Source organism: Lutra lutra, chromosome 12 (assembly GCF_902655055.1).
Source record: "Lutra lutra chromosome 12, mLutLut1.2, whole genome shotgun sequence".
Taxonomy (NCBI): Eukaryota; Metazoa; Chordata; class Mammalia; order Carnivora; family Mustelidae; genus Lutra; species Lutra lutra.
In genome coordinates this window covers 84916179-84943790 of record NC_062289.1, presented here as the reverse complement: position 1 = coordinate 84943790, position 27612 = coordinate 84916179, and the positions used below count along the sequence as shown (strand labels likewise).

Here is a 27612-nt window from a genome sequence, read left to right as displayed (position 1 = left end):
CCATTCCTAGCCAGATTTCAGTAACTGAGTATGGGGAGGGCTGGGTTTCCAAAGAAACTGTGGAGACATTAACCAGAAGGGGAATAGCTGCCTAGTTGGCAGAAACAGTAGAAGGCTTCCATATGGTGACCAATTCCATTTGAGGCTACAGGTTCAAGGCCGACTGGATGAAAGCCAGGGCTGGATTGCTGCGGTGTGGCTCTTCCTGCTCCTGGAAGAAGCATTTCAAAACACAGGTCTGAGGGTCTTCTGGAGACATGCTCTTGTGCATTGGATAGCCGGGGATTCCGAGGGCGGACAAGAATTGTATTCCCCACCCAACCTCCCAGAACCACCCCATGGACAGTGCGTTAAGAGACAGCAGTTGAGGAGGACTGGGTGGCTTAGTTGTTCAGCGTCTGCCTTTGGCTCGGGTCATGATCCTGGCATCCTGAGATCGAGCCCTGCATTGGGCTCTCCCTGCTCTGTGGGAAGCCTGCTTCTCCCTCTCCCTCTCCCACTCCCCCTGCTTGTGTTCCCTTTCTTGCTGTGACCCTCTGTCAAATAAATAAATAAATCTTTTAAAAAAGAGAGAGAGAGCTGTTGTAAAATGGTGCAGCTGCTATGGAAAATGGTATGGTGGTTCCTAAAAAAAATATTAAATGTGGAATTACTATTTGATGTAGCAATCCACTTCTGGTTATATACCCGAGAGAGCTGAGAGCAGGGACTCCAAATAGGTTCTTATACACCCAAATGTTCGTACTAACATTATTCACAACAGCCAAGATACGGAAGCAGCCCAAATGTCTATCGAATGATGAATGGATAAAGAAGGTGTGGTGTGTGTATATATATATATGTAATGGAATATGATTCAGCCATAAAAGAGAATGAAATCTTGCCATGTGGAGCAACATAGATGGAGCTAGAGGGTATTATGCTAAGTGAAAAAGTCAGAGAAAGACAAATACCATGTGATTTCACTCATATGTGGAATTTAAGAAACAAAACAAGCAAAGGGGGAAAAAAGAGGCAAATCAAGTAACAAACTTAATTATAGAGAACAAACTGATCATTACCAGAGGAGAGGGGAGTGGGGAGATGAGTTAAATAGGTGATGGCAATTAAGGAGGGCACTTGTGATGAGCTTCAGGTGATGTGTGGAAGGGTTGAATCACTATATTGTACACCTGAAACTAATATAACATTGTATGTTAACGGACTGGAATTAAAAAAAAAATGTAATCACTTATCTCCCCTCACGCCCCCCCCAAAAGCTCTCTGCATTTTTCCCCAAATATGTGTTTTTTTAAAAAATTATTTATTTTTATTTTTTCTTTATTTTATTTTATTATTTATTTATTAACATATAATGTATTATTTGCTTCAGGGATACAGGTCTGTGAATCATCAGTCTTACACATTTCACAGCACTCACCATAGTATATACCCTTCCCAGTGTCCATTACCCACCCACCCTATCCCTCCCCTCTACCCCCAGCAACCCTCAGTTTGTTTTGTGAGACTAAGAGTCTCTTATGCTTTGTCTCCCTCCTGATCCCATCTTGTTTCATTTTTTCCCTCCCAACCCCCCACAACTCCACCACCCTGCCTCTCAAATTCCTCATATCAGAGAGATCATATGATAATTGTCTTTCTCTGATTGACTTATTTCGCTTAGCATAATACCTTCTAGTTCCACCCACCCAAAATAGTTCTGAGAAGTCAGACATCAATTATGAAGAACTAGAAGGGTTCACATGTTGTATGATTCAATTAAACTATATTCTCTTCTGTTGGGTTTTTTAAAAAAAGACAATATATGGTTCTACATATATAGAGTATCTGGAGGGTCAAATTCAGAGACAAAGTAGGATGGTGGTTTCCAGGGGCTAGGGAAACAGAAAATGGAGTTATTATTTAATGGATTTGGAGTTTCAGTTGAGATGATGAAAAAGTTCTAGAGATGGATGGTGGCGATGGTTTCACAATGATGTGAACACATCTAATACCACCTAATTGTACACTTAAAATTATTATTATTTTAAAGATTTTGTTTATTTGAGAGAGAGAGAAAGAGAGAGACCACGAGTGGGAGGGGCAGAGGGAGAAGCAGACTCACTGCTGAACAGGGACCCCTATTTGGGGTTTGATCCCAGGACCCTGAGATCATGACCGGAACCAAAGGCAGCCGCTTAACTGACTGTGCCACCAGATGCCCCTACACTTAAAATTATTAAGATGCTGGGGCACCTGGGTGGATCAGTGAGTTAGGCCTCTGCCTTCGGCTCAGGTCATGATCTCAGGGTCCTGGGATCGAGCCCCACATCAGGCTCTCTACTGAGCAGGGAGCCTGTTTCCCCCTCTTTCTCTGCCTGCCTCTCTGCCTACTTGTGGTCTCTGTCTGTCGAATAAATAAATCTTTTTTTTAAACTATTAAGATGATAATATTATATGTTTTTATTAAAATCAGAAAAATTTTAGAAATTTTAAATTATTAAAACGGTAAATTTCATATGTATTTTACCACAGTTAAAGAGCGAGAATAGGAAGCAGCTGTCTGAAGAAAAGTTAGAATCCAAGAAATAATTGATAACCTTTCCTACTGCTTGTGGGACTGTACGAGATGGAATCAGCAGAGTCTGGGTGTGGGCAAGGAATGCCCCAGGAATGGAGAATATGTCACACTGAGGGCCCTGTTTCTGACTCTCCCACCCCAACTCCACATTGTCCTCCTCCTAACTGACAAATCTTGAGTCTGGAACTGAAGACAAGATTGGTCCCAGATGTATGGTCTCCAATATAAGATCTCCCCTGGGAAGTGGCTCTAGCTAATGGCAGAGAGAAAGAACCAAAGGGGAGCAGGAGTGACTCCATATGCAGGGGACAAAATAGTGGCAAGGCTCATGGATTTCCTATCCCTACCCAGTCTGATGCCTTAGGATTGAGCAGAAAGTATCACCAGCAGAGATTAGAGAAGTGCCTGTAGAAAAGTAGATGTCACTGAGTGCTGGTGAGGTGTTGACAACTGTCATAAGCTGTGGGTGGGAGTGTAAATTGGTACAGCCACTCTGTGGGCAGTTTGCCAAGAACAATTAAAACTAAAAACAAGGCTGTATACTCTGACCCAGTGATCCTTCTTCTCTTCCCTAGAGAGATGCTTGTGTGTGTGCCCAGGGAGGCAGTGCGAGGCTATTAGTCAATGTTGCGTTGTTGGTTACAGGCAGAGACTAGAAACAACCTAAATAAATGTCCAGCATTAGAACAGCTCCATAAACGGTAGTATGTTCATAGTGTGAAATATTGCCTAGCACTAAAAAGATTGAAGTACATCTCTACATTCTCATGTTGGTAGATCTTCAAGACATATTGTTGAGCGATAAAAAGAAACTTGTGGAATCATGTCCATATTCTGATACTGTTTATATATATATATATATTTTTTTTAAAGATTTTATTTATTTATTTGACAGAGACACAGCGAGAGAGGGAACACAAGCAGAGGGAGGGGGAGAGGGAGAAGCAGGTTTCCCACTGAGCAGGGAGCCTGATGCAGGGCTCAATCCTAGGACCCTGGGACCATGACCTGAACTGAAGGCAGATGCTTAACGACCGAGCTATTCAGGCGCCCTGATACTGTGTGTGTGTGTGTGTGTGTGTGTGTGTATTTTTTTTTTAAAGATTGTATTTATTTATTTGACAGAGATCACAAGTAGGCAGAGAGACAGGCAGAGAGAGAGGAGGAAGCAGGCTCCCCGCTGAGCAGAGAGCCCGATGCGGGGCTTGATCCCAGGACCCTGGGATCACAACCTGAGCTGAAGGCAGAGGCTTCAACCCACTGAGCCACCCAGGTGCCCCTAGTTAATATATTTTTAAAAATCAAAAGTATGTGCTAAGATATAAGCTAAGCTGCTATAACAAAGATATCCCCAAATTTAAAAAAAAAAAATAAAAAGGCTTAAATGAGAGAGCATCTTTCTCACAGAACAGTCCAAAGAGAGGTGTGGTCCGGGATAAGTGGTGTTCAGTTATGTGTGTTCATATGTGTGAAACAACAATGATTACATTTTGCTCATGGAGTCTGTGGGTCGGGAGTTTAGATAGGGCATGATGAGAATGTCCTGACTGTGCTCTGTGATGTCGGAGACCTCAGCTGGGAAGACTGAATGGACGGGAGTAGCTTACTTGGCTGTGGCTGGAATCATCTGGTGGTTCTTTACCCACACGTCTAGATGTCTGAGCTGCAGTGACGAGAATGCTCGTATCATTTGGGACTGTTGGTCAGAGTGCCTACGTGTGACTTCTCTGTGTGGCTAGGATTTCTGTACGACATGGTGGCCTCAGGGTAGTTGGACTGTTTGCTCTAAAGGAAGTGTTCCAGCAATAAGGCGGAAGCCACATGGGCTTCATGACTTTTTTTTCTCAGAGCCTGTAGTGTTGCTCTTGCCATATTTTATTGGTCACACCAGCCACAAGCCTGTCTCTATTTAAAAGGAGGGAACAGAGATCCCACCTCTACGAGAGGAGTGCTAAAGGATGGGCCATAATGTTTTAACACCATCACAGGGGCAAAGCTCGGTCACATGAGCTTGGCTTGGCTGGGGAAGGGACAGTGGGCTTTGCCATTGACATCACGCGGCTTCCATCTCTGGTTTCAAGGTAACTAACTGCACCTGTTGTCACCATATCCCTGTTAGGGAAAGGGACAGCAGAGGACCAGCATCTCCTTATAAAGGTGTGGTTCAGACATTATACACGTCACATCTACCTGCCTCCCTTTGGCCAGCTTGTCATCCTGTTGCTACATGTAGCTGCAGGGGAGGCTGAGAAATGTCTGTTACTGGATGGCCGTGTGCCCAGCTACTACTCAGTGGAGTCCTATTACTAAAGGAAGTAAAGGTGAATAAGCATTAGGAACAATTTGGTTTTGCAACAGTGTGTATCTGTCATATGTATGTATATATATTTATGTGCATATATATAGGAATAGGTCTATATAGAACAGAGAAATGCCAGGCTACAGTCTGGAAGAATACATAGACAGAAGAAAATGGTACCAGTAGTTACCTCTGGAGAAAGGGGAGAAGACAGGATGTGGGATATTCATAGCAGACTGTAGGCATAGCAGTAGTGTTTTAATTTTTAACAAGGATAATGTCTTCATGTTTTACTTAAGAAATTAAATATTAATTTAAATCCAGGAGGGCCTGGTGAGCATCTGGCTGCCTGATGTTGCAGTCTTGGTCTTATCTTTCTCTGGTGGGAACCCCACCCCACAGAGTGCCAGGAGTTAGCAGAGCCCTTTATCTTCCAGGAGCCTCAGCTGCTGTTGCCGAGGACTCCGGAGTCAGAGGCCCCACCTTCTCAAGGCCTCATACTTGGGATCTCTCTGCCCCCATCCTTCCTGTCCCTTTCTGGAGGGTTTCCTTTATTACTAGCAGATTAGTTGAATGTAGAGGACCCCGGAATTCCCAAAAGGGAGTAAATCACAGCCTCCCTCTCTCCAGAGTGCTTGTTAATTACAGATAGGAAGCTGGTCACTGTGAATGGAGAACGCAGTGGGCAGCAAGCAATCAAAGTTAGCGTCACAGACACTGTGTCCCTCCTGATAGGAGAAACGGAGGGCACAGCATCACTTTAATGGCATTTCTGTCCCAAAAGCATAACCAAAATTCGCTCACGAGGAAATATCTGACAAACCCAGATGGAGGGACATTCTTCCGAACAACTGGACTGAACCCTTTAAAAATGTCCATGTCGTGGGGTGCCTGGGTTAAGCCAGAGGGTTAAGCCTCTGCCTTCAGCTCAGGTCGTGGTCTCAGGGTCCTGGGATCGAGCCCCGAATCGGGCTCCCAGCTCGGCAGGGAGCCTGCTTCCTCCTCTCTCTCTCTCTCTGCCTGCCTCTCTGCCTACTTGTGATCTCTCTCTCTGTGTCAAGTTAAAAAAAAAAAAAGTCCATGTCATGAAAGACAAAGTTGAGGGGTGCCTGGGTGGCTCAGTCGTTAAGTGTCTGCTTTCAGCTCAGGTCATGATCCCAGGATTCTGGGATGGAGCCCCACATCAGGCTCCCTGCTCAGCGGGAAGCCTGCTTCTCCCTCTCCCACTCCCCCTGCTTGTGTTCCCTCTCTTGCTGTGTCTGTCTCTGTCAAATAAATAAATAAAATCTAAAAAAAAAAAAAAAAAAAAGAAAGCAAAGTTGAGGAACTGTTAAAGGAACCTAAAGAGATACAATGATTTGATCATTGTCCTATGGATATATGAGAGAATGTTGAGTTCTTTTTTTTTTTTTTTTTTTTTTTGGGTCAAGATTTTATTTAATTTGAGAGAGAGAGTGAGCAGGAGTGGAGAGAGCATCAGAGGGAGAGGGAGCGGCTGGGAGCCCAACTCGTGGCTCAATCCCAGGACCCCAGGATCATGACCTGAGCCGAAGGCAGATGCGTCACCAACGGAGCCACCCAGGTGCCCCGAGAATGCCACGTTCTTAGGAAATGGGTGCTGTGAAGTGTTTAAGAGTAAAGAAGCACGTCGTCTACGACCAACGGTTTAGGAAGGAGTAGGCAAACTTTTTTTTGGCAGAAAGGCTAGGTAATGAGGATCCTAGATTTTGGCGGGCCATATGGTCTGTGTCACAACTACTCGCTGCGCTGCCGCAGCACCACAGTGTCCTCGGCCATATGCAAACGAACGGGTGTGGCTGTGCTCCAATGCAGTTTATTTACGGATTCTGAAATTTCAACTTCATGGACTTCTCGTGCGTCCTGAAATATTCTTTTTTTTTTTTTTCCCCCAGCCAGGCAAAACCCGCTCCTAGCTTACTGCATGCAAAATCTGGTGGCTGGAGCTTTGGCCTGTGGATTGTAGTTCACTGTTGCCTGATATAGACCAAGAACCCCCCCCCACACACACACACGATAAAGCAAATATGTACGGCATAACGCCAACAGTTAGTGAATCTGGGTGAAGGGTAGGGGGGAGGTTCTTTGTATTCCTACAATTCTTTAGCAAGGTTGAAAGTATTTAAAAAGAAAAAGTTAGGGGCGCCTGTGTGGCTCAGTGGGTTGAAGCCTCTGCCTTCGGCTCAGGTCATGATTCCAGGATTCTGGGATCGAGCCCCACATCGGGCTTTCTGCTTAGCAGGGAGCCTGCTTCCCCCTCTTTCTCTGCCTGCCTCTCTGCCTACTTGTGATTTCTGTCTGTCAAATAAATAAATAAAATCTTAAAAAAGAGAGAGAGAGAGAGAGAGAGAAAGTTACGTAAAAGACATGATTTTCCTCTCTGGAGACCCAGGAAGGAGAGAGTGAGGGTGCTGTATAAATTCAGGGGACCAGGCCCTCTCATCTCGGGTTCAGGGGAAACTTGCTCACAGTGTTCTTTGATGTTGCTCCTAATTGTTACCTGTTCACTTCATTGCCTTTGATTCTTTATTTTCTGGCTTGACTGTCCTATTTAGAGACCCCGCTTGGCAGATGTCTGGAGACCTGGTTTAGGCTCTGGCCTCATCCTTTGACTATCCCCTTTTTCTCTCCCTTGGTAAATACATTTCTCCCCACCCAAGAAAACAGACACTTTAAATATGTTCATTGGGTTATTGTTTTTAATTTCATGGTCCCTGTCCCTCATATTGTTTCCTCCAAATTGTTGGTGCTTGTCATAGATTATCAGAACACTGGGGGGAAGGGCTTGTTTCTGAGCATACGGCTGTACGTTGTTGGAGTTGTGCTGGGACAGCAAGACTGAGAAGTTAAGTTAATGTGTTCATTCTCCTTGCCTTGAGGTGAAGTCTCTTGTATTGCCCCAGGCCTTGCGGTCCTGAGTGGTTATTTCCAGAGCCTGGGGTAGGGAGGGGGGGCTCTAAGGGAAGAGGTGTGTCCTTTTCTTAGTTCGCTTAGCAAAAGCTCTCTTCATTGCCAGGATCAGAAACCCAACTCAGACTGGCCTAAGTGAAAAGGAGTCTATGCATCATATCACCAAAAGCATTACATTCAGACCTGGTTAGATCTAAGGGCTCAGTTGATGGTGAGAATTCTGTCCCGTACTGCATTGCAATTCTGTTTTCCTGTTTGGCTTCATTGGCTCAGCAGCCCCGGGTGTTCCTTCTCCCAGATTAGCAAACCCAGAAGAAGGAGGGCATTTCTAAACCAATACTTATAAACCAGAGTCCCAGGGCTGACTCTCATTGGCCCAGCTTGAGCCATGTGTCTACTGCCTCTGAACCAATCAGTGGCTAGGGCATTGAAGGATACTGATTGGCCAGGCCAGTGATCCAGATCACATGACTGCTGTTGACGTGGAGACTCTTGACTCCACTCAAACCACCTGGACCAAGTAGAGGTTGACAAGAGGTTGCCTCTCAGAGGCATAGTTGGCTGCTGTTCCTATTAGGAAGGATGGAACCTGGGTAGGAAAAATCCATGAGTTCCTTACAGAAGTGCTGTGCTGTGCTGCGTTCTCCAATTCCCGTCCTAGTTGTCTAAGCCACCTCTCTGATCGTAGTAGTTGTATCATCTTAGCTCTCAAACCGACTTCCACAGTCATGTCCAGCTGTGCAAAACCACCCACTCACACTCTCCCGTACACCCTGCTCGGGCCCCTCCATCCCTCAGGAAACCCACAGGATCTACAAGCAGAAGCTGGAGGAGCTGACCTCGCTCCAGACTTTGTGTAGCAGCTCCATCAACAAGCAGAAGACGCGCCTGAAGGACTTGAAGCACACACTCCAGAGGTAGGCGAGGCTGAGCTCCTTGGGTTTTGAGGGACAGAAACCCAGCTCAAAGCTGGCTGAAGCAGAGAATGGAAATTTTAATGGAAAAAAAACAGGAGTAGCTTCAGACATCACTGGATCCTGGGGTCAAAAGATGTTTTTAGGAATCTGTTTGTTTTTTCCCCCCTTTCTAAATCCTGCCTTCCTCTAGATTGGCTTCACGCTCAGGCTGACTGCCCCGTTATGGTCACTGAGATGGCCGCCAGCAGTGCCCAACTTATATCTTCCAGATATAAGTCCTCCAGCCTTCCTTCCTCTTGGTTGGGTTACCCCAGGAGAATAACTTGTTTTTCAGTAAAAGTTCTGGGTGTGATCCTAATTGTCTGGAATTGGTCATGTGTTCATTTGTGAACCAATCACTGAGACTCTGGTTAGGCAGTACTGAGTCATGTGCTCAGTTCACGGACCTGGGGGCAGAAGAGCCTTATTGGAACCATATGGAGGGGGAAAGAGGATGAGAGGTAGTTTCCCGGAGGAAAGTTGCTGTAGGTCTTTGGTGTAGGTGGTAGGAGGTCTGGGATTCCCAGGGGGAAATACTTAAGCTCATGACTTAGTTCAGTTCTTGAGGCCTCGATCATATGTTCACCTCCCAGTCCTCATGTCTTCATGGTTTGGAAAGTGCTTTCATTCCCCCACAGGTGAAGGAGTCCAGTGGGTGCTGTGATCCCTAGGCAGGCAAGGAGACTGATTGAGGTTGTAAGAAGCATTGAGATAGCAAGATGGGAGGGCAGTGCCCAGAGCTCCCACATTCTTCCTCCAGTCTGAGTAACACCCCTGCTTCCCCTCTGCCCACATCTCTGACCGAACAGGTGCAGGAAGCGTGCCAGCCGGGAGGAGGCAGAGCTCATTCAGCAGATGAGTGCCAACATCAAGGAGCGGCAGAATGTCTTCTTCGACATGGAGGCCTACCTGCCCAAGAAGAATGGGTAGGAGCTGGGAGCTTGTTGGACCCCTGCTGCGGGCAGATGCCCAGGCCTAGCATACCTGGTCTGGTGACTCCCAACTCCCTGCGAGGGCTTGAGGTTGAGGGGAAAGGAGGGAAGCAAGGGTAGGAAAGAGAAGGAGGCTTCCTCATACATTCCCCCATGGAACAGGAGGGGATCTCAGGAGGCCTTTTGTGAGGAACCACACACAAGATCTGGTTTCCGGCACCTGCTGCATGCCTGGTGTCACCCGGGTGAAGAGGAAAGATGTTTTCTCCCAAAGAACAAACATTTTATTTTATTTTATCTATTTTATTTAAGATTTTATTTATTTATTTGACAGAGACAAAGATCACCAGTAGGCAGAGAGGCAGGCGGAGAGAGAGGGGGAAGCAGGCTCCCTGCTGAGCAGAGCGCCCGATGTGGGGCTTGATCCCAGAGATCATGACCTGAGCCAAAGGCAGAGGCTTAACCCACTGAGCCACCCAGGCGCCCCCACTGATTTTATTTTTATTTTAAATTCCAGGATAGTTAACAAACAGTATCGTGTTAGTTTCAGGTGTACAACAGAGTGATTCAGGACTTCCATACGTCACCCAGTGCTCATCTCAACAAGGGCACTCTGTCATCCCCATCACCTAGTTCACTCCTCCTGCGCCCCCTCCCTTCTGGTAACCATCAGTTCTCTGCACTTAAGAGTGTGTTTGTTGGTTTCTCTCTCTCTCTCTCTTTTTTCTTTTTTTTCCTTTGAGAACAAACATGTATCGAGTGCCTGCTGTATGAATTGTCTTGAATTGTCTACAGCTTGGTGAGTCAGACCCAGGTATCCAAATTCTACAAGGTTCAAAGACATTGTGTGGGGGGGTGTTCTGCTCAGGCGGCTCAGCCCAGGTTTGGATGTGAACACTCTTCCTCCTTTGGAGAAGTCCATTTCAGGTGACATGACTGCCACCTGTTCCAGAGTGAGATCGGACAGTGTTGTATCAAAACCCGAGGTGGGCTGCTAAGTGCACTCCCATCACTTCCCTGTGGCCCTTTCTCCCAGTTTTGCCTAAGAGCTGAATCAGAGCCCCTGGTCAGGAGGCTTACTAGCTCTTTTACACTTGAAGCCATTCCTCTTGGCTTCTCCTCTTTTGCCACAGGAAGAACTCCGAGTTGGGTGGTGATAATTTTCCATAGAATGAAACCCCATGACGCTTTTTTACAGAGCAGCCCAGGTCCGCTTTCCCAGCTCCAGCCTCCTCAGTCCTCTGCGTATTTTGTGACAGTTGGAAATCTTTGGATTACAAATGACAGAAAACCCAACTCAGAGTGCTTACAAAAAAATGGGCAATTTATTGGCTTATGTAACCTCAAGGTGCAGATGTGGCTGCAGGTCTGGCTGGATCCTGCTGCTCAAATGATACTGTTAGGCTCTGTCTCTCCATGAGCTTTCCTTTTATTCCCTTTGCCATGTGTGTCTTGCTCTTAGGGAGACTTTCTCTACAAGCTGGCCCCAGGCGCTCTGGGTTTGGATTCTGCCAGCTTAGCAATTCCAGAAGAGAAAGCCTCTTTGTTTCTTTGTAGTTCTGGGAAAAGTCCCAGGACTGAGTCTCATTGGCCTGAGACCGTTGTGTCACATGACCATCATTGACCCAATCAGGAGGATGCAGTGCTTTGGTTGGCTAGGGCTGGGTCATATGCTTTACCCCGCAACCTGGAGGGGAAAAGAGATTCTCCGAAGGGAAATGGCACTGCTCTTTCAGGAAGTAGGGACTGTATCTCTAGGCAGGGGGGAAAAAATTGATGTTCTTTTTATATCTCTGTTCCAGTTACATCAGACCAGAAATGCCCCTAGAATTTATTCAGAGCTAGAAAGAAGACTTTTCTGTTTGCTTTTCTCCTCTCAGCCTTCTACTCACCCTTCAAAGCCCAGTTCAAATGTTACCAACTTGGTGAAGCCTTTCCAAAGACCCCTCCTCCCTCTGTAGAATTAAACTCTTCCTCCCCTGAGATTTTATAACTCTTTACTTGCATCTTTATTAGTGCCATTAGAGTACGGGCTATCGTAACAAAAGCCCAGTGATACGGGGGCTCAAACAAGGGGGAGGTTTCTCTTCTCATACACAGCAGTCCAGAGCTGAGGGGACCAAGAGTGTTGGGCTCATGGGGTCATCTAGGGACTCAGGGTGCTTCCATCTTCAGCTCGCTGGTTCACCACCCTTCAGGGAATTGTCCTCACCTACGCGGCCAAAGCTGGCTCTCACCGTCACATCTCCAGGGAGCGGAGGGCAAGCAGATACCTTTTAGAAAAAAAAGTTTGCTGTTTCCTGGGGAAGCCAAAAACACACTTATTCTATAATCTAGAAATTCCACTCCTGTCTGCATAGCCAATGGAAATGAGTGCTTCTGGCCTCCAGTAGACATAGATAAGAAGGTCAACAGCAAAGAATCCAGACACAAAAGGTCCCATGTTGCCAGAGTCTTTTTTTAAGTGAAATGTCCAGAATAGGCAAATCCATACATGTGCAATAGATAGTGGCTGCCAGGTGCTGTGGAGGGCGGAAAGGGAGTGACTGCTGATGGATATGGGCTTTCTTTCGGGATGACAAAAATGGTCTAGAATTGGGGCGCCTGGGTGGTTCAGTGGGTTAAAGCCTCTGCCTTCGGCTCAGGTCGTGATCCCAGGGTCCTGGGATCAAGTCCCGCATCAGGCTCTCTGCTCGGCAGGGAGCCTGCTTCTCCGTCTCTCTCTGCCTGCCTCTTTGCCTACTTGTGATCTCTGTCTGTAAAATAAATAAATAAAATCTTAAAAAGAAAGGTATAGAATTAAGTAATGGTGATGTTGCTGTACAATGTTGTGAATATACTGGAAACCATGAAGTTGTGTGCTTGAAAAAGGTGATGTTACAGGGATGCCTGGTGGGCTTAGTCGGAAGAGGATGCAACTTTCCATCCTCAGGGTTGTTAGTTTGAATCCATGAGGGGTGTAGAGATCACTTAAATAAATAAATAAAACATCTTTTTTTTTTTTTTTTTTTTTAAGGATGATGTTATGGTATGTGAATTACATCTCAGTTAGAAAAAAAAAAAAAAGAAAGAAAGAAAGCTGTTCACAGCAGTGTATTTCTATTAGCCAAAAACTGAAGACAACTTAAGCGTGTATTGGTAGTAGAATGAATAAATAAGTTGTGGGGTGTCCACTCAGGGGAACACTATACACAGACAACATGGGTGAACCTCCCAGACATAGTATTGAGGGAAAGAAGCCAGGCATAAAATATACTATAGGTATACCTATAAATATACTGAAGGTTATACTTCAGTTTTAAAAAAGAACCCTTTCTGGGGCACCTGGGTGGCCCAGTGGGTTAAAGCCTCTGCCTTTCGCTCAGGTCATGATCTCAGGGTCCTGGGATCGAGCCCCACATCGGGCTCTCTGCTCAGCGAGGAGCCTGCTTCCCCCTCTCTCTCTGCCTACTTGTGATCTCTGTCAAATAAATAAACAAAATCTTAAAAAAAAAAAAACCCTTTTTAAATTGACCTAGAGATTGTACACATGCCATCACCTCATTGGCTGGAACTCAGTCACATGCTCACACGAGCATGGGAGCCTGGGAAATATGGTCTCCAAGACAGCAAAGATGAGGGAAATGGTTTAGTCATGACTGCACGTGTCACATTTGTCTCATTCTCTAGTTAGTCTTTATTCTCCATGTGAGAATTTTACTGCTGAGTGTAGCACGCTATTTTCTAACATCGGTGCTCAGGGCATGCTTATTGTTTGAATGTTTTTGGTTGGGGCCCATTCCTAGGGCTGGTAAGAAATGAGTCAGCCCTCACCAGTCCTTTCCTTCCAGGCTCTACTTAAATCTCGTCCTTGGCAATGTGAATGTGACCCTTCTCAGCAACCAGGCCAAGTAAGTATCTCTGACCCCCGCCTGACTTTAGGGAATCCAGGAATTTTGCCCTTTCAATTTAGAAGAAATGAACTAGCTAGAATTTTTGTGTGAATAAAAAAAAATTTATAGTATGGGCTATGGCCCTTGGTCTTTCTGACACTCTCCTGCTCAGTGAGGAGACCACCTTGGGAGTGTTCCTTCTTTTCGTGCACTCAGTACGTTGGGTGAGCAGAACTGCCACTCTCCCATGAGAAACAGTCCCTGCTCCGTTTCACCCCTCATCACACACGGTTCTCCCGGGAAGCAGGCAGTGCCGTCCACCTGAAATCAGTCAGTCCCAGGGGCAGTCGAGCTGTGGCGTTTCTGCTGCCGTAGCTGATTAGGGAGGAGCCCTTCTCCACCCCTGCTCATCCCCATCACCAGCCCAGAGACCTACCCGAGGAGCCCAGGGACGTGGGAAGCTTTGCCCATCGGTCTTCTTTCTCTCATTGACCATCACCATTCATTCAAGGCCAGAGCTTTCCTTTAGTAGGATCACGAGGTTCTTGTGGGCAGTGGCTGGTGGTAGGCAGAGGATCTGTTGGTGCCGAGGATTGTGTCCCCAGACGGGATATAGTTATATTACTGTAACTATAGTAATAGTTACGTGACCTTTCCTGGGGGTGTCTGTCACTGCAGATTTGCTTACAAGGACGAGTATGAGAAGTTCAAGCTCTACCTGACCATCATCCTGCTCCTAGGGGCTGTGGCCTGTCGATTTGTCCTTCACTACAGGTAACAGGAAACATGGTGGTGTGTGTAGGTTTGGCGGGGGCTGGGGGGAGCTCTCTCCTGCGTCTGCAGTGTTTGGGCGATTGTAGGTAGAGAAGAGCCTTTTCTCATGCAGGACAGCAGTCCTGTCTACTTGACATCCGTCCAACAAATACCTACTGAACCACTACTGGAGAGACCTTATAACCAGGAGTTAGGAAAGAGCCTAGTGGCACACCCACACAATGGAATATTATTCCGGTAACGAGTAGGAATACAGTAGTGACACATGCTACAACATGGGTCTGACAACATTATGTTCGCTGAAAGAAGCCAGTCACATATTGTATGATTCCACTTTTATGAAATATCCACAACAGGTGAATCGATAGAGGCAGAAAGCAGATTAGTGGTCAGGAGCTGGGTGGGGGTGGGTGCTGTTGATGAGGAAGGGGTTTCTTTTGGAGTGAAGAGAATGTTCCAGAATTAGATAGAGACAATGAATGTATAGCTCTGTGAATATACTAAAAAGTAATGAATTAGGCACTTTGAGAGGGTGAATTTTATGGTATGTGAATTATGTCAGTTATAAAAAGAGAAAGCAAGAAAGAAGGGAAGGAAGAAAGAGAAAAAAGAAAAAAAGCCTGCCTGGGTTTGAATCCTGGCTTTGGGACTGACTGGCTGTTACCATGAGCAGGTTCCCTCCAGAGCCTCAGTCTCCCCATCTGTAAAACGGGGGTGACACCAGGCTTTGTTAGCACTGCGTGCGGAGGGCTCTGCCGGGCGCCAGCGGTGCTGGGGAGAGAGAGCGCCAGCCGCTGCTTCTGGAGCAGGAAGAAGCCACGCGGCTCTGAGAGGCTGAAGGCCAGTGCCTCATGGGGTTTCATTCCTCCCCCAGCCCTGGGTTTTGTGCCTTGAGGGGAGGCAGCCGAGTACAGCTTGGGCATCTGGCCCTTGTGTCGGGCTTATTTGCTGGCAAGGGCTTGGCTGGGAGTCCAGTTTCTGGTCTGGCCACTTGAATGTCGAGACAAAGGCTCTTTTAGGTCCTGGGCCCATGCCTGCCTGCTGCCTCGGGCTGGCCTGTTTCCCCAGAGGCTAAAGGCTGCACACATCGGCACTGCCCGCTCACATGCCCCTCTGGAAGGGAGAGACGTTCTCGATGTGCAGCCAGATTCCCTGGCGCTGGCACATCTGGGGCCCTCAAAGGGCAAACCTGTGGTTGGTTTTAAAGTTCAGCGAGGGCCTGGCTGTCTCAGTTTCTCCCCATCCCTTTCTGTATTCATTTCCTGGGGCTCGTATAACAAAGCACCACAAACTGGTAGGCTTGGGACAACGAAATCTATTCTCACACAGTGCTAGAGGCCAGAAGTCTGAAATCAAGGTGTTGGTGGGACCATGCTCGCTCTGAAGGCTATAGGGGAAGGTCCCGTCTTGCCTCTTCCAGCCTGAGGGCTGCCGGCTTCCTTGGCCTTCCTCGGCTTAAAGCTGCTTCCCGCCACTCTCAGCCTCCTGTGCCTCAATCTTGTCACGTAGCCCCCTTCCCTGTGTGTCCCTGTGTTTGTCTCATGGCCTTCTCGGGAGGACACCAGTCTTTGGATTCAGGGCCTACCTTAACCTGTTACGACCTTGTCTTAACTAATTATATTTGCAAAGACACTGTTTCCAAATGTCATATTCTGAGGTCCTGGGTGGACGTGAATTTTGAGGCAACACTAGTATACCTTCCGTGGGTTAAAATAGGACGGGGGATGGGGGCTGGACAGGCAGCTCCTCTCTGTTCTGCCTTCAGGGAAGTCTGTCCTGCTCTTTGACCTTGGGCAAATGACCTAACCTCTCCCCACCTGGGTTTCTTCACCCACAAAATGAGGGTCACAGGAGCTACTTGGTAGCTGAGGATGGCTGAGAGGACCGGATAGGTTCTATTTGCAGTCTTTATTTTTTATTTTTTTAGATTTTATTTATTTATTTGACAGAGAGAGAGAGAGATCCTAAGTAGGCAGAGTGGGGTGGGAAGCAGGCTCCCTCCTGGGCAGAGAGCCCTATGTGGGGCTCGATCCCAGGACCCTGGGATCATGACCTGAGCCGAAGGCAGAGGCTTAACCCACGGAGCCACCCAGGCGTCCCTATTTGCAGTGTTTACAGTAGAGCCTGGCACATAAGGCACGTTGTGATCACTGCCAGCATTTTGCACTAAGGCTGGGCAGGCTGGAAGAGACCGCCGCTTAATATCCAGTGCCTCCAAGGAGCAGGATTCTCTTTCCTTACTCTTGCCCCCTTGGGATGGTTTCCTTGCTGGAGGCCCCACAGAAAGGCCCTTCTACGGTGGGTTCTAGGTCCAGGTCTGCCTCTCACAGATTGTGTGACCTTGAGTAGAGCCCTTGCTCTCTCTCCATCTGCTTCCTGTCTTTCCCGTGGCCAGAAGACATCTGCCCGTGCTGTCTGGTCTTTGGGAGGCTTTGGTGAGGCTGCTGGAGAGTGCGATGCCTCTTTCTTCTGCCTTTAGGCCTAGAGGCTGGATCTAGTTAGTACTGTTCTCCGTCAGGATTTGGTTTTGAAGCTGCAGGAAAAAGGTGGTTGGAGTTAAGCTCAGGTTAGTTGGGGCTTGGTTTTGGATCTCACTCCGGGGCAGCTTGCTTCCTCTCTCTGGGCCTCAGTGTCCTCATCTGTAAAATGGGAAGTTGTCCTGTCTTGTTGTGTGTTCCCCCAGACGCAACCCCAAGACAAGCCAGTAGTTTCTTTCAGAGGTAATCCCAGGAAACATTGGTAGGGGAATGGGAAGTGAGACAGGAGGGGCTCCCCTGTAGGCATCTGGGGAACTGGGGGACAGCATGGACCATGCCTCAGTTACCCACTTGAGGGGCGAGGGAGCAAGGGCGTTTATCTTCCAGCTGTTGTTGGTTAGGGGAGTTGAGGACCGCTTCCAGAGGGCATCAGTTCCCCCTGGCCCCGATCTGCCTCTCACAGCAGCGGGGGCCTGAGAAAGCCAGGCGTGCCAGGAACGACAGGGTCTGGCTGTAGGGAGCTCTGTCGACGGGCGCAGATGTGGTTAAGTGCATCTGCCACAGGAAGCCGTCCTGTAGGGTTGGACGAGGATTCAGAGAGATTGTCCACGTGAAATGCCTGCGGCGTTGCAAGTTCCCGGTAATTAGAGCTGGCCTGGCGTGGCCCGACTCGTGGTCCCGAAGAGGTGCGTGTTCTAATCCCCAGAATCTGCGAATGTGTGACCTTGCTTGGCACAACGTCTCTGCAGATAGATTAAGTGAAGGAACTTGAGAAGAGATTATCCTGGATTATTCAGTAAGTCCAGGGATCCTTATAAGAGGGAGGTTTGAGGGTCAGAGTCGGAAAAGGAAACGTGATGCCACGAAACAAGGAATGCAGGAGTGTCTAGAAGCCGGCACAGGTCAGCAAGGGCACTCTCCCTGAGAGCCTCCGGAAGGAACCCAGCCCTCCCCATTTCAGACTTCCGACCTCTAGAACTGTAAGAGATTAAATGTGTGTTGCTTTCAGACACTAAGTCTTTTGTTACAGCTGCAACAGGGAGCTCATACATTCTGGCTGAGGAGGCTGGGGCCGGCACCTCAAGCATTTCCCTGAAGTGCTGGGGCCATAAAACCTTACTTTTATTCCCCTCTTTACGGAGGTGTAGGAAAGGCCCAGCGAGAAACATCCTGGTAACCACGACTCACGACTTACTATATTGGGCCTGCCTCCTGCCTGAAGGGGAGCTTGGAAGTCGGTGTCTGAGTGACCCTCTGCCCTCGGGAGGCCCTCCCCACCCCAACACCCCATTCAAGTCAAGTAGGCTTTTGATTTCCTCAGAACTCAACATCTGAGACTCATTTCTCAGGCTTCTGGTACTCTGTGATCCTTCCCAAAGTTACAACAGGGAATGCAGGGAGCCCTTCCTATGCCCCAGGCCCCGTTCCCCATGCTTCCTGGGTTAAACTCCAGCCTACACGGGAGCTGCTCTCACTCTCCCCGCTTCAGTGCAAGAGTGATCGCACGGGAGAATCACCAACTTGCCCCTCATCCCACAGCTTGGAAGAGGCAGAGCTGGGATTTGAACTCAGGTCCTGTGCTTCCAGAGTCCGTTCCTGGCCCTCCCAGGGTGATGGTTCCCGGCCCTCCGCAGGCGATGGCTCAGGAGGGCTTGGGGTTGAAAGTCTGTCATCTGTGACCACAGAACAGGGTGACATCGCTTAAAAGCCAACCTTCCAACTTCGGCTCTTACTGTTTGAGTCATACTTTTCCATTTCCCTCCCAGGGTTATTGTAGTTGTCCCAGTTCGGATTTGGAAATGAAGGAGATGGGGAGTTTCTCCCTCCCCGGTGCAGGTGGATACCGCCCCCCGCCACAGTTGTGAAAGGATTTGTCTGGCACTGGAAAGGACAGAGGTGCTTCCCTTTGGGTTGGAAGCTAGAGCCTCCATTAGCGTCAGTGGTAGGGGAGGTTCCGAGGGGCCGTCTGTCATAGGCTCTGCCCTGGGACCCTTCTTCGAGCCATACTCAGGTAGGGGGTCAGCCCGCGAATCTCCCAGCAAAGCTGAGGCCGGGGCGGTGGTGGGGGGAGGTCTCTGGTGAGGTCACATGCCATGTGTCCACCAGCTCTCCGGTCTGACCAGAGCACAGCACCAGCTCCAGCCTCTCTGTGCTGTCCTAAGGCCTCTCTGCCCGGCTCTGGGCCACGAGGACTGCAGAGGAGGCAGGGGGTTCTTAATTCATCTTACAGACCATTCGGGCCATAAGAATTTTTTTGTGGGCACTGGAGTGGTTCAGTCATTAAGCGTCTGCCTTTGGCTCGGGTCATGATCCCAGGGTCCTGGGATTGAGCCCCGCATCGGGCTCCCTGCTCAGCGGGCAGCCTGCGTCTCCCTCTCCCATTCCCCCTTCTTGTGTTCCCTCTCTCACAGTGTCTCTCTCTGCCAAATAAATAAAATCTTAAAAAAAAAAAAAAAGAATTCTTTTGTAAGTGCAACAAAGTTTATAGATCTTTTAAGGGGAAGGAAGGGAATTGACGTTTGTAAATTACACTTACACTGTAGACAGTTTAAGACACTCAGTTTTCTGCTTGAAGTCCTCCTGTTGCCCTTGACCAAAAATTTTACATCAGACAGTAAGAACGTAGAAGGGAGCGAGGGTGTCCCAGTGCTCAGGGAAGGGGACAAAACCTCAGCTAGAGCCTTAAAAGCAAGCAGGATTCTGGCAGAAAGGTGAGGAGGGGGACAGGCAGGCTAGGTGGCAGCCACGCTTACTCTGTCTTCTGCAGGATGGGGTGGGGGGGGTTGTTCCCAGAGGCAGCCTGGTTTGCTGTTCTGTTGCCCTGTGGCGGGGGAGGGGGGCGGGGGGTGGTAAGAGCCATCCCTGGTTCTTATGCCTGCGCTCCTCCCCGGGGCTGTTTCTTTCCACCAGGGTGACGGACGAAGTTTTTAACTTCCTGCTGGTGTGGTATTACTGCACCCTGACAATTCGAGAAAGTATTCTCATCAGCAATGGCTCAAGGTAATTGGGGGCCCGGCTTTGCAGGGGGCATTGGGGGAGCCAAAGGGAGGTCTGTCACGGAAGGGATGCATGTGAGAGCTGGCACCCTTAGCCCATATTCCCTTCCTCCGGGGAGGGGTAGGGTGTCCCAGACTGCCCCAGGGTGGAGGAAAACCATGTCTGCTGCTACGGGGCCACCTTCCGTGGTCTCCTGCTTACCAAGAACTCTAACTCAGAGAGGTTTAACACAACAGAAAATTGGTTTTCTCCTCTCAAGGAACAGGTCTGCTGGGACTGACTTCAGGTCAGGCTTAATCCAGGTGTTTAAACAATGGCGTCAGGATCCACTTTCTCTCCATCCCTCACTTCTGCCTTCTGTGATGCTATCTTTATTCTCAGGCTCCATGCAAAGGCATCCCGGAGCTCTGGGCCCACGTCTTTTATTTCTAACGTTCCCAGCAAAATAGGGCACCTTGCTGTTTTCCAAGAGTCTCACTGGGTCCCATTGGCACCTGCTGAATCCTGTGCCTGTCTCTGAACCAATCACTGTGGTCAGAGAATGCGCGGCTCTGATTGGTCAGGCTTGAGCCTCGTGCCTGCCCCTGCAGGCCACCATCAGAAGCCTAGGAGCTGAGTGTCAAGGGGACAGTGGGTGGGTTCCCAGAGGGAAATTGGGATAGTGTCATTAGAAGGATGAATGGATTCATGGTGGTGAAGGTGGTCCCCCACAGGGAGATGGGGAGGATGGAGGACAGGTAGAGAGGGTCTTGGTTCAAACCTGCCTTGTTACCCAGGCAGTGCTAAGGAGAAAGACCGCCAAGCTGGGAATGAGGATTCCTGAGTTCTAGTCCCGCGGCAGTTGCTGAGTGGCTCTGTGGCTCTGGGCAACTGAAGCCCCTCCCTGGGCTATTTCACAGCCCCATGGGGACATGTGCCTCAGCATTACTGAGTGAATGGAGGCACAGTTGGGGGGTCCCCACCTCTGAGGGGCTGCAAATACAAGGAGCCCTGCTCTTTTGTCACTCTCCTTCCTACTCCACCTTCTCTGAGCTGCGAGTCTTGGGGCCCAATTAAGACCCATGATTTGCCACCTGTGGGACCCATTTTCCATACATCTGATTTCCTTTCCGGGGTAAGCCGTTTTTTCTCTGTGTACCATGCTTGTCCCTGTTTTTCCCTGAAACAGAAGGTAACAACCTCCCAGCCCCTCCCTGCTTCCTCCTCTTGGGCGCTAGTAAGGAACGTCATGAACTGTGTATTTAAGATTGGGGGTGTCTGCAAACCCCTAAATAATTTGCCACCTTTTCACTTTTCTGCCCAGTGGTCTCTTATGGCAGATCCCTGCCCTGCCGGGCCTTAACCTGAAGGTAGAGCCCAGAGGTAAGGACCAGGGGCCCAGCGATTTTTTAGGTTTGCAGCCCCGTAGCATGTAGCCCGTTAGAAAAGATCAGTGTTTCTCAAACAGCACTTATTTGTGACCTATCCTCGCCATTTTTGCCTTTTCCGTGTATCACCTGGATGATAATTTTCAACATTCTAAATCAACCTCCCTTTTTTTTTCTTTTTAACTTAAGTAAATACTAGTCTATTTTAAAAGGAAATTTTATTTCATCACTGTACGTGGAAAGCCAGCATCAGTTGCAGGAAAGAGGAAGTAGTATAAAAATCTTTTGTTTTCCTTGTATAACGTATTGAAGTCAATTATTCTCGCTTCCGGGAGATTCTGAGCCTGAGGCCTGCTGTCTCTCCGTGTATGTACTTGTGTATAAAAAGGGAGATTAGCGGGCCTTGAGAGGCATTAAAGAGACTCCTTGACTTAATCGGGAGACCAAAGAACTGAACAGATGACCTCTCGCCACCTGGTCCAGTGTCACCTACAGTTACGCTTGAGTGTCATCTAAAACTTGGTGGTACGCACCCCATGCTTTGGGAAACACTGAAGTAGAAAATCTTACCAAGGAAATAACATTCATAGTCTTCCTTAATTTTACTGAATAGTATCTTTCTGCTTTTGGGTGTCGTTGGAGGGGAGCCAGGGTGGCAGGTAGTGGGGAGAGAGGGCCAGGGCAAATGGCAAGGCCTCCTTGTCATAAATTCTCTACCTGTTCCCATGGGCTTGCTGCCAGTCTTACAGTTTCATCCTTCTGATGGATTCGTATTGAGTCTTCAGAGGCATGCCACATCTCTAACAATCACTAACACTTTAGTAAGAGTTACTCTTACTTTAGTAAGAGTTACTAAAGCTTACTTACTTTATTAAGAGTTACTCTGGTCAGCTCTTTATCTAGTGTGACGGGGCAGTGTGTGGGGGGCAGCTGTGTGGGGGGCAGTGTGTGGTGTGATTACTAGAGGGAAGGGAACAGGACTGAGTGGAGGTCCCTGCAAGTGTGGGGCACACCAGGAAAGTGAGGAGGAGGACATGGCCCTGGAGGTAGGGTAGAAGTGAAGTTCCAAAGCCAGACCTCATGTGCCTAACACTTCAGCCTATATCTGAAGTTGTAATTGTACTGTTCCTCTGGGCCTGTCTGCCTGCTTTGGCCTGGGGCAGGGGTTTGGATGTGGTGGGGGCTGGGGTCTGGAATGGGTGGGGTGGGCTTGGTGCTTTATCTTCTGGAAGGACTGGAAGCTGTAGCTCATTAGCTCAATGCAATAAGCAAATCAAGTTCCCTTGGAAATCCTGCAAATGAGAGGGAAACTGCCTGATAGGAGTAAATATGAAAGGGGAACATATATAGGCATACCTTGTCTAATTGTACTATGCAGGTAGTGTGTGTGTGTGTGTGTGTGTGTGTGTGTGTGTGTGTGTTTTACAAATTAAGTGTTTGTGACAACCTCATGTACAGCATGTCTTTTGACGCCATTTTCCCAACAGCATTTGCTCATTTTGTGTCTCTGTCACATTTTGATAATTCTTGCAGTATTTCACACTTCATTATTATTATATTTGTTATGATGATCTGAAATTAGTGATTACAATTTGCTAAAAGCCCAGATGATGGTTAGCATTTTTTAGCACTATTTTTTTTTAAATTAAGGTATATACATTGTTCTTCTAGACCTGCTATTTCACACTTACTAGACTACTGTATAGTGTAAACGTAACTTTGAGAGGCACTGGAAACCAGAAACTTCATTCGACTTGCTTTATCGTGACATTTGCTTTATTCCCTGAAAGGGAAGCCACAGTATCTCTAAAGTGTACCTGTATATCAATGGTTCAAGGAGGTGCAAAGGGCTCACACAGTGCTAACCGTCCTCCACCCTGATCTCTTGCCCCCACTTGGAAGCACTGGCAGCCCAGACCACCACCCTGCCAGACTGACAATCTCACAGGAAAGAGCTCTTTCCTTCGCAGGTTGAGTTGTAATTTTGACACAAGATTTCTGATTGGCTCGGATGAGATCACATGCTCATTCCTGAGCCAATCAGTGTGGCTGGGGGAGGGGATGCAGAGCCCTGGTTGGCTGGCTCTGAGTCACGTGCCCAGTTATATCACTCCCGTTCCCCCTCAGCCACCCAGACTGAGTGAGGTGGTTCACCCAAAGAAAGGCCTGGCGTGCAACCAGAACGTAGGGGGTGGAGTGGGGGTGGGGTGATTGACAGAGAGGCAAAACAGCAGATGTCCTCTGCAGTTAGTTCTGGGCCAGAATAAATAATGAATCAGGGATCGTGTTAGCTTTTCTGGCCAGCCAGCCCATGGGAGCCTGCTTCCAACTGGCTGTTAGAGGGGCCTTTCCTGGGATAAAGCCGTGTAGGGGCGGCCAGGAGGGAGGGATCCTCAGTGTGGAAGCCATTCCCCCACCTGCCACGTGACCCGAAGCTCAAAGCCAGAAACAGTCTGTGGCTGCTGGTGCCTATGAGTGGTGCCCACGTGGCTAAGGTGTCCCTAAAGGAGGGCCATGGTATGCTCGGGCACAATTCCCAGATAGCAGGCCGTGCTATTCCTACACCGTAGCTGTGTGTACCACTCTTAATCGGTTGTCTGCTGTCTGCTCATTACAATGCCCATAGGCCGTGCAGGCTGTATTTCCGTGGCAAAACAGGCCCAAAGAGTGACCACTAATGGGTCCAGGTTTCTTTTGGGGTGATAAAAATGTCCTAAAATTTGAGAGTGCTCATGGTTGTACAACTGTGTGAATGTACTAAAAACCGTTGACGTGTATAATTTAAATGGGGGAATTGTATGACATTTGAATTAAGTGACAGTAATACGGTTGCATAAACGTGCACAAAATCAGCTCAGCACCCTGGAGTGTGCAGATGGCTGAGGGGCTCGTGAACGCCACGCCTCAACAACATACCAATTTTCACCCAATAAGACTGGCTGAAATTTTAAAGCTTGGAATCCAGCCCTGGTGAGGGTTTGAGGCACCCAGTTTGTACCGCCCAGTTCTTGGGAGGCAGGAGCCCCGCTGCTCCCAGGCTGTATTTGGCAAAGCAAACCATTGCCACATTGTATTCGTTGAGCTCCGAGACAGGGGCTGGAGGAGGCCAGCAGAGGCCAGAGACAGACTCAAGGACTTTGAAGGGTAAGGGTTTGAGGGTCCAGCTTCCAGCCTAGGCTGGGACATTGACATGGAGGACAGGGGACAATGAGGCTCCCGCCCCTGCTGTGGAATGAGATCCCTCAGTTGGGGGAGTACCGGGTTCTGAAACCAGGGTTCCCACAGCTTCTGGACTGGACACATGAAGTCCAGGGCTGGGTAAGGGCCTGCTGCCAATGCGGGAGTGGATGAGCCCAGGGCGTGAGCTCCCGGGGAGAAAGTGCGTCTGGGATGCTGAGATGCTGTGTGGGCAATCTGGCATTTCTCTGTGTCTGTGTGGGATAACAGGTAGCTATAGCTCCGGGAGAGGGTGAGTGTGTATGTGTGTGTGTGTGTGCACGTATGCTGTGTTAATTCAACACACTGAGCACCTGCTTGGAGCCAGGTGTCACAGATACACCGATGAAGAACATGGACAAGACCCCAGCTCTCCTGATGTTTACATGTGAGCAGGGAAGAGGGGTCAGAGAACAAACCAAGGGAAAGAAATGAATAATTTCAGTTAGTGGTAAGCCCCATGAAGAAAATAAAACCGGGCAGTGTGATCCACAGTGGGGCTTCCTGGCTGTTTTAGATAAGATAGCCAGAGAAGACCTTTAGGAGGAGGTGACAGTTGGTCCGAAACTTGAATTTGGACCAGGAGCCAGGCAGGCCAAGTTCTCAGAGCAGAGAGAACAGCAATCCAAAGGCCCTGTTGGTCTGCGTGGGCTGCTGTGACAAATGACCACAGGCTGGGCGGCTGAAATGACAGAAATCTATTTTCTCACAATTCTGGAGCCTGGGAGTCCAAAATCAAGGTGCCAGCCCCAGTGGTTTCTCCTGAGGCCTCTCCTTGGCCTGCAGATGCCACCGTGTCTTTGGGGAGCCATTTCTCTGTGAGCGTACCCACCCCTGGTGTCTCCCCCCTGCACAGACACCAGCCCTGCTGGGTTAGGGCCCACCCTTAGGACCTCATTTAACCTTACTTACCTCTTTAAAGTTCTTATCTCCAAATACAGCCAAATTCTAAGGTACTAGCCCTAAGGGGGTTAGGACTACAACATAGGAATTTGGGGGGCACACAGTTCTGCCCATAACAGGCCCTGAGATGGTAATGGGCTTGGCAGGTTCAAGGAGAGGACAGGAGACAGGGCTTGAAGTTGGGGTGTGGTGAGGGATGTGCTTTTAGGGTAGCTGGAAGCCCCTGGAGGCCCGAGTGCTTCTTTGGGCCTCTTGACCAATCTGTGGGTGGTTTACGTGTGATCGTGCATCTCTGGAGGACAAAGGAAAGGGAAAAATCATGGCTTGGGCCTGTGTCATGGCTGGGGGCTGCAGAGTAGCCCATGCACTCATAGTCTGGGAAGCAAGAGCCACCTGTGTTTCCCTCCCCACCTGAACCCCCTTTCCTTCTCTTATCTCCAAGAATTAAAGGCTGGTGGGTGTCTCACCACTACGTGTCCACGTTCCTCTCTGGAGTGATGCTGACCTGGTGAGTGTCTCATGGGGGCCCGTGAATGGGGAGCTGGTAGTGGGCGAGGGACACCTTTGAGACTCCTGGCATGGGCTGACTTTTAGGCCAAGAAGGAAAGCGTGAGCTTATAACCGGGCCACAGGGATCCCCCAAGCCAGCTGGGAGGTTTCTGGGGATGTTGCATTGGCCTGCCTGCTGGGACAGAGGTGACAGGGAGCAATGGACAGAAAGAATTAGAGGGATGAGGCTCCAAAGGAGACAGACGGAGAGAATGGAGATCAGTGAGAACTTAGGATTCAGAATGATGATACTGGCCCTCCTGCTTCTAGAACAGGATTAAAGCAATGATCAAAGTAATTGGGTCCAGCCCCAGGGACACTGGTGCTAAAGAAGGACAGAAATCAGGGATCTCCCTTTAATTTTAAAAGCTTTTCTTCTGGGGCGCCTGGGTGGCTCAGCGGGTTAAAGCCTCTGCCTTCGGCTCGGGTCATGATCCCAGGGTCCTGGGATCGAGTCCCACATCGGGCTCTCTGCTCGGCGGGGAGCCTGCTTCCTCCTCTCTCTCTGCCTGCCTCTCTGCCTACTTGTGATCTCTGTCTGTCAAATAAATAAATAAAATCTTTAAAAAAAAAATAAATAAAAGCTTTTCTTCTGAGGGCACCTGGCTGGTTCAGTTGTTGGACCATGTGACTCTTGATCTTGGGGTCGTGAGTTCAAACCCCACATTAGGTGTAGAGATTACTTAAATAATTTTTTTTTAATTAAAAGCTTTTTTTCTCTCTTGGCTGGAACGGAGAAGGGCAGGGATGAATGTCTGATTTCACAGCACACCTCACCTTTGCTTTTCCCCACTTCTCTGCAGGCCCAACGGACTGATTTATCAGAAGTTTCGTAATCAGTTTTTAGCGTTTTCCATTTTTCAGAGTGAGTGCCTCTTGCCTGGATTCAGGGGAGGGGGTACGGTTTCCGGTTTCCAGTTTCCAGGTCTTTTGCTCATGGAGGCCCCTGTCATCCCTCTTCCCTTATGAGGGGTGTGTCTAGTGTTGAAGGGAGCTTGGGGCAGGGGACGGTCCCAGAAATCCAGCAAAGAGCTCTCTGCCCCCAGATCACCACCCAGTCCTGGGGGAGGGACAGCCTGATTATCCCCACCTTCAGGAACCCCCACTGTTGCCTTTTCTTCCCTGTGTCACAGCTGGGGACCAATGGTGACTTTCGGGATCTGAGTGGTGTTGGGGACACTACCTCAAAATGGAAATAAAGTATATGTTCTTTTTCTCATTTAAGAATAGCTCTAGATTGGGGCTCCTGGCTGACTTAGTCAGTAGAGCAAATGTCTCTTGATCTTAGGGTTGTAAGTTCAAGCCTCACATTGGGTATAGAGGTTGCTTAAAAATAAAATCTTAAAAAAAAAAAAAAAGATTAGCTCTGGATTTTATATACAGTAAACCGGTCCTAAGGGTCCCCTCTGAGAAGGGGGAGCTTGGATAGTGGGGGATAGGGACAGAAAGAGAGTTTTGTTTTTTACCAAGTACTTGTTTGTTCCCTTTGAATTTTATTGTGTACATATTACTGACTCAAAAAATACAATTAATTTTTAAATAAAACCCTGCCAACAAATTCAAATCTGTAAAGGCAAGAATGAAAATTGTGTATAATCTCACCCTTAGGAGTGATCACTGTTAATTGATCTATGTCCTTTCAGTTTGATTTATATATGCATATGTACTGGATTATGTTGTCTACAAATATGGGATCCCTTTGTACACAGAGCTTTGCTTATAACCTGTTTATTATTTTTTTTAAACAATAACAAAGGGTATTTTTCTATGTCAGGACACAAA

General features: G+C 48.4%; 1 protein-coding gene across 1 annotated transcript in view; it reads left to right on the top strand.

Moving 5' to 3' along the window:
- The window catches only part of TMEM120B (transmembrane protein 120B), a 46060-nt gene that overhangs the window by 11130 nt on the left and 7318 nt on the right, over window positions 1–27612 (top strand). The window contains exons 2-8 of the mRNA XM_047696820.1: window positions 8586–8704; window positions 9553–9669; window positions 13506–13565; window positions 14226–14321; window positions 19709–19798; window positions 25724–25789; window positions 26634–26695. Coding sequence (XP_047552776.1) covers window positions 8586–8704; window positions 9553–9669; window positions 13506–13565; window positions 14226–14321; window positions 19709–19798; window positions 25724–25789; window positions 26634–26695 — 610 coding nt within the window. The remainder of the gene's footprint in view (window positions 1–8585; window positions 8705–9552; window positions 9670–13505; window positions 13566–14225; window positions 14322–19708; window positions 19799–25723; window positions 25790–26633; window positions 26696–27612) is intronic.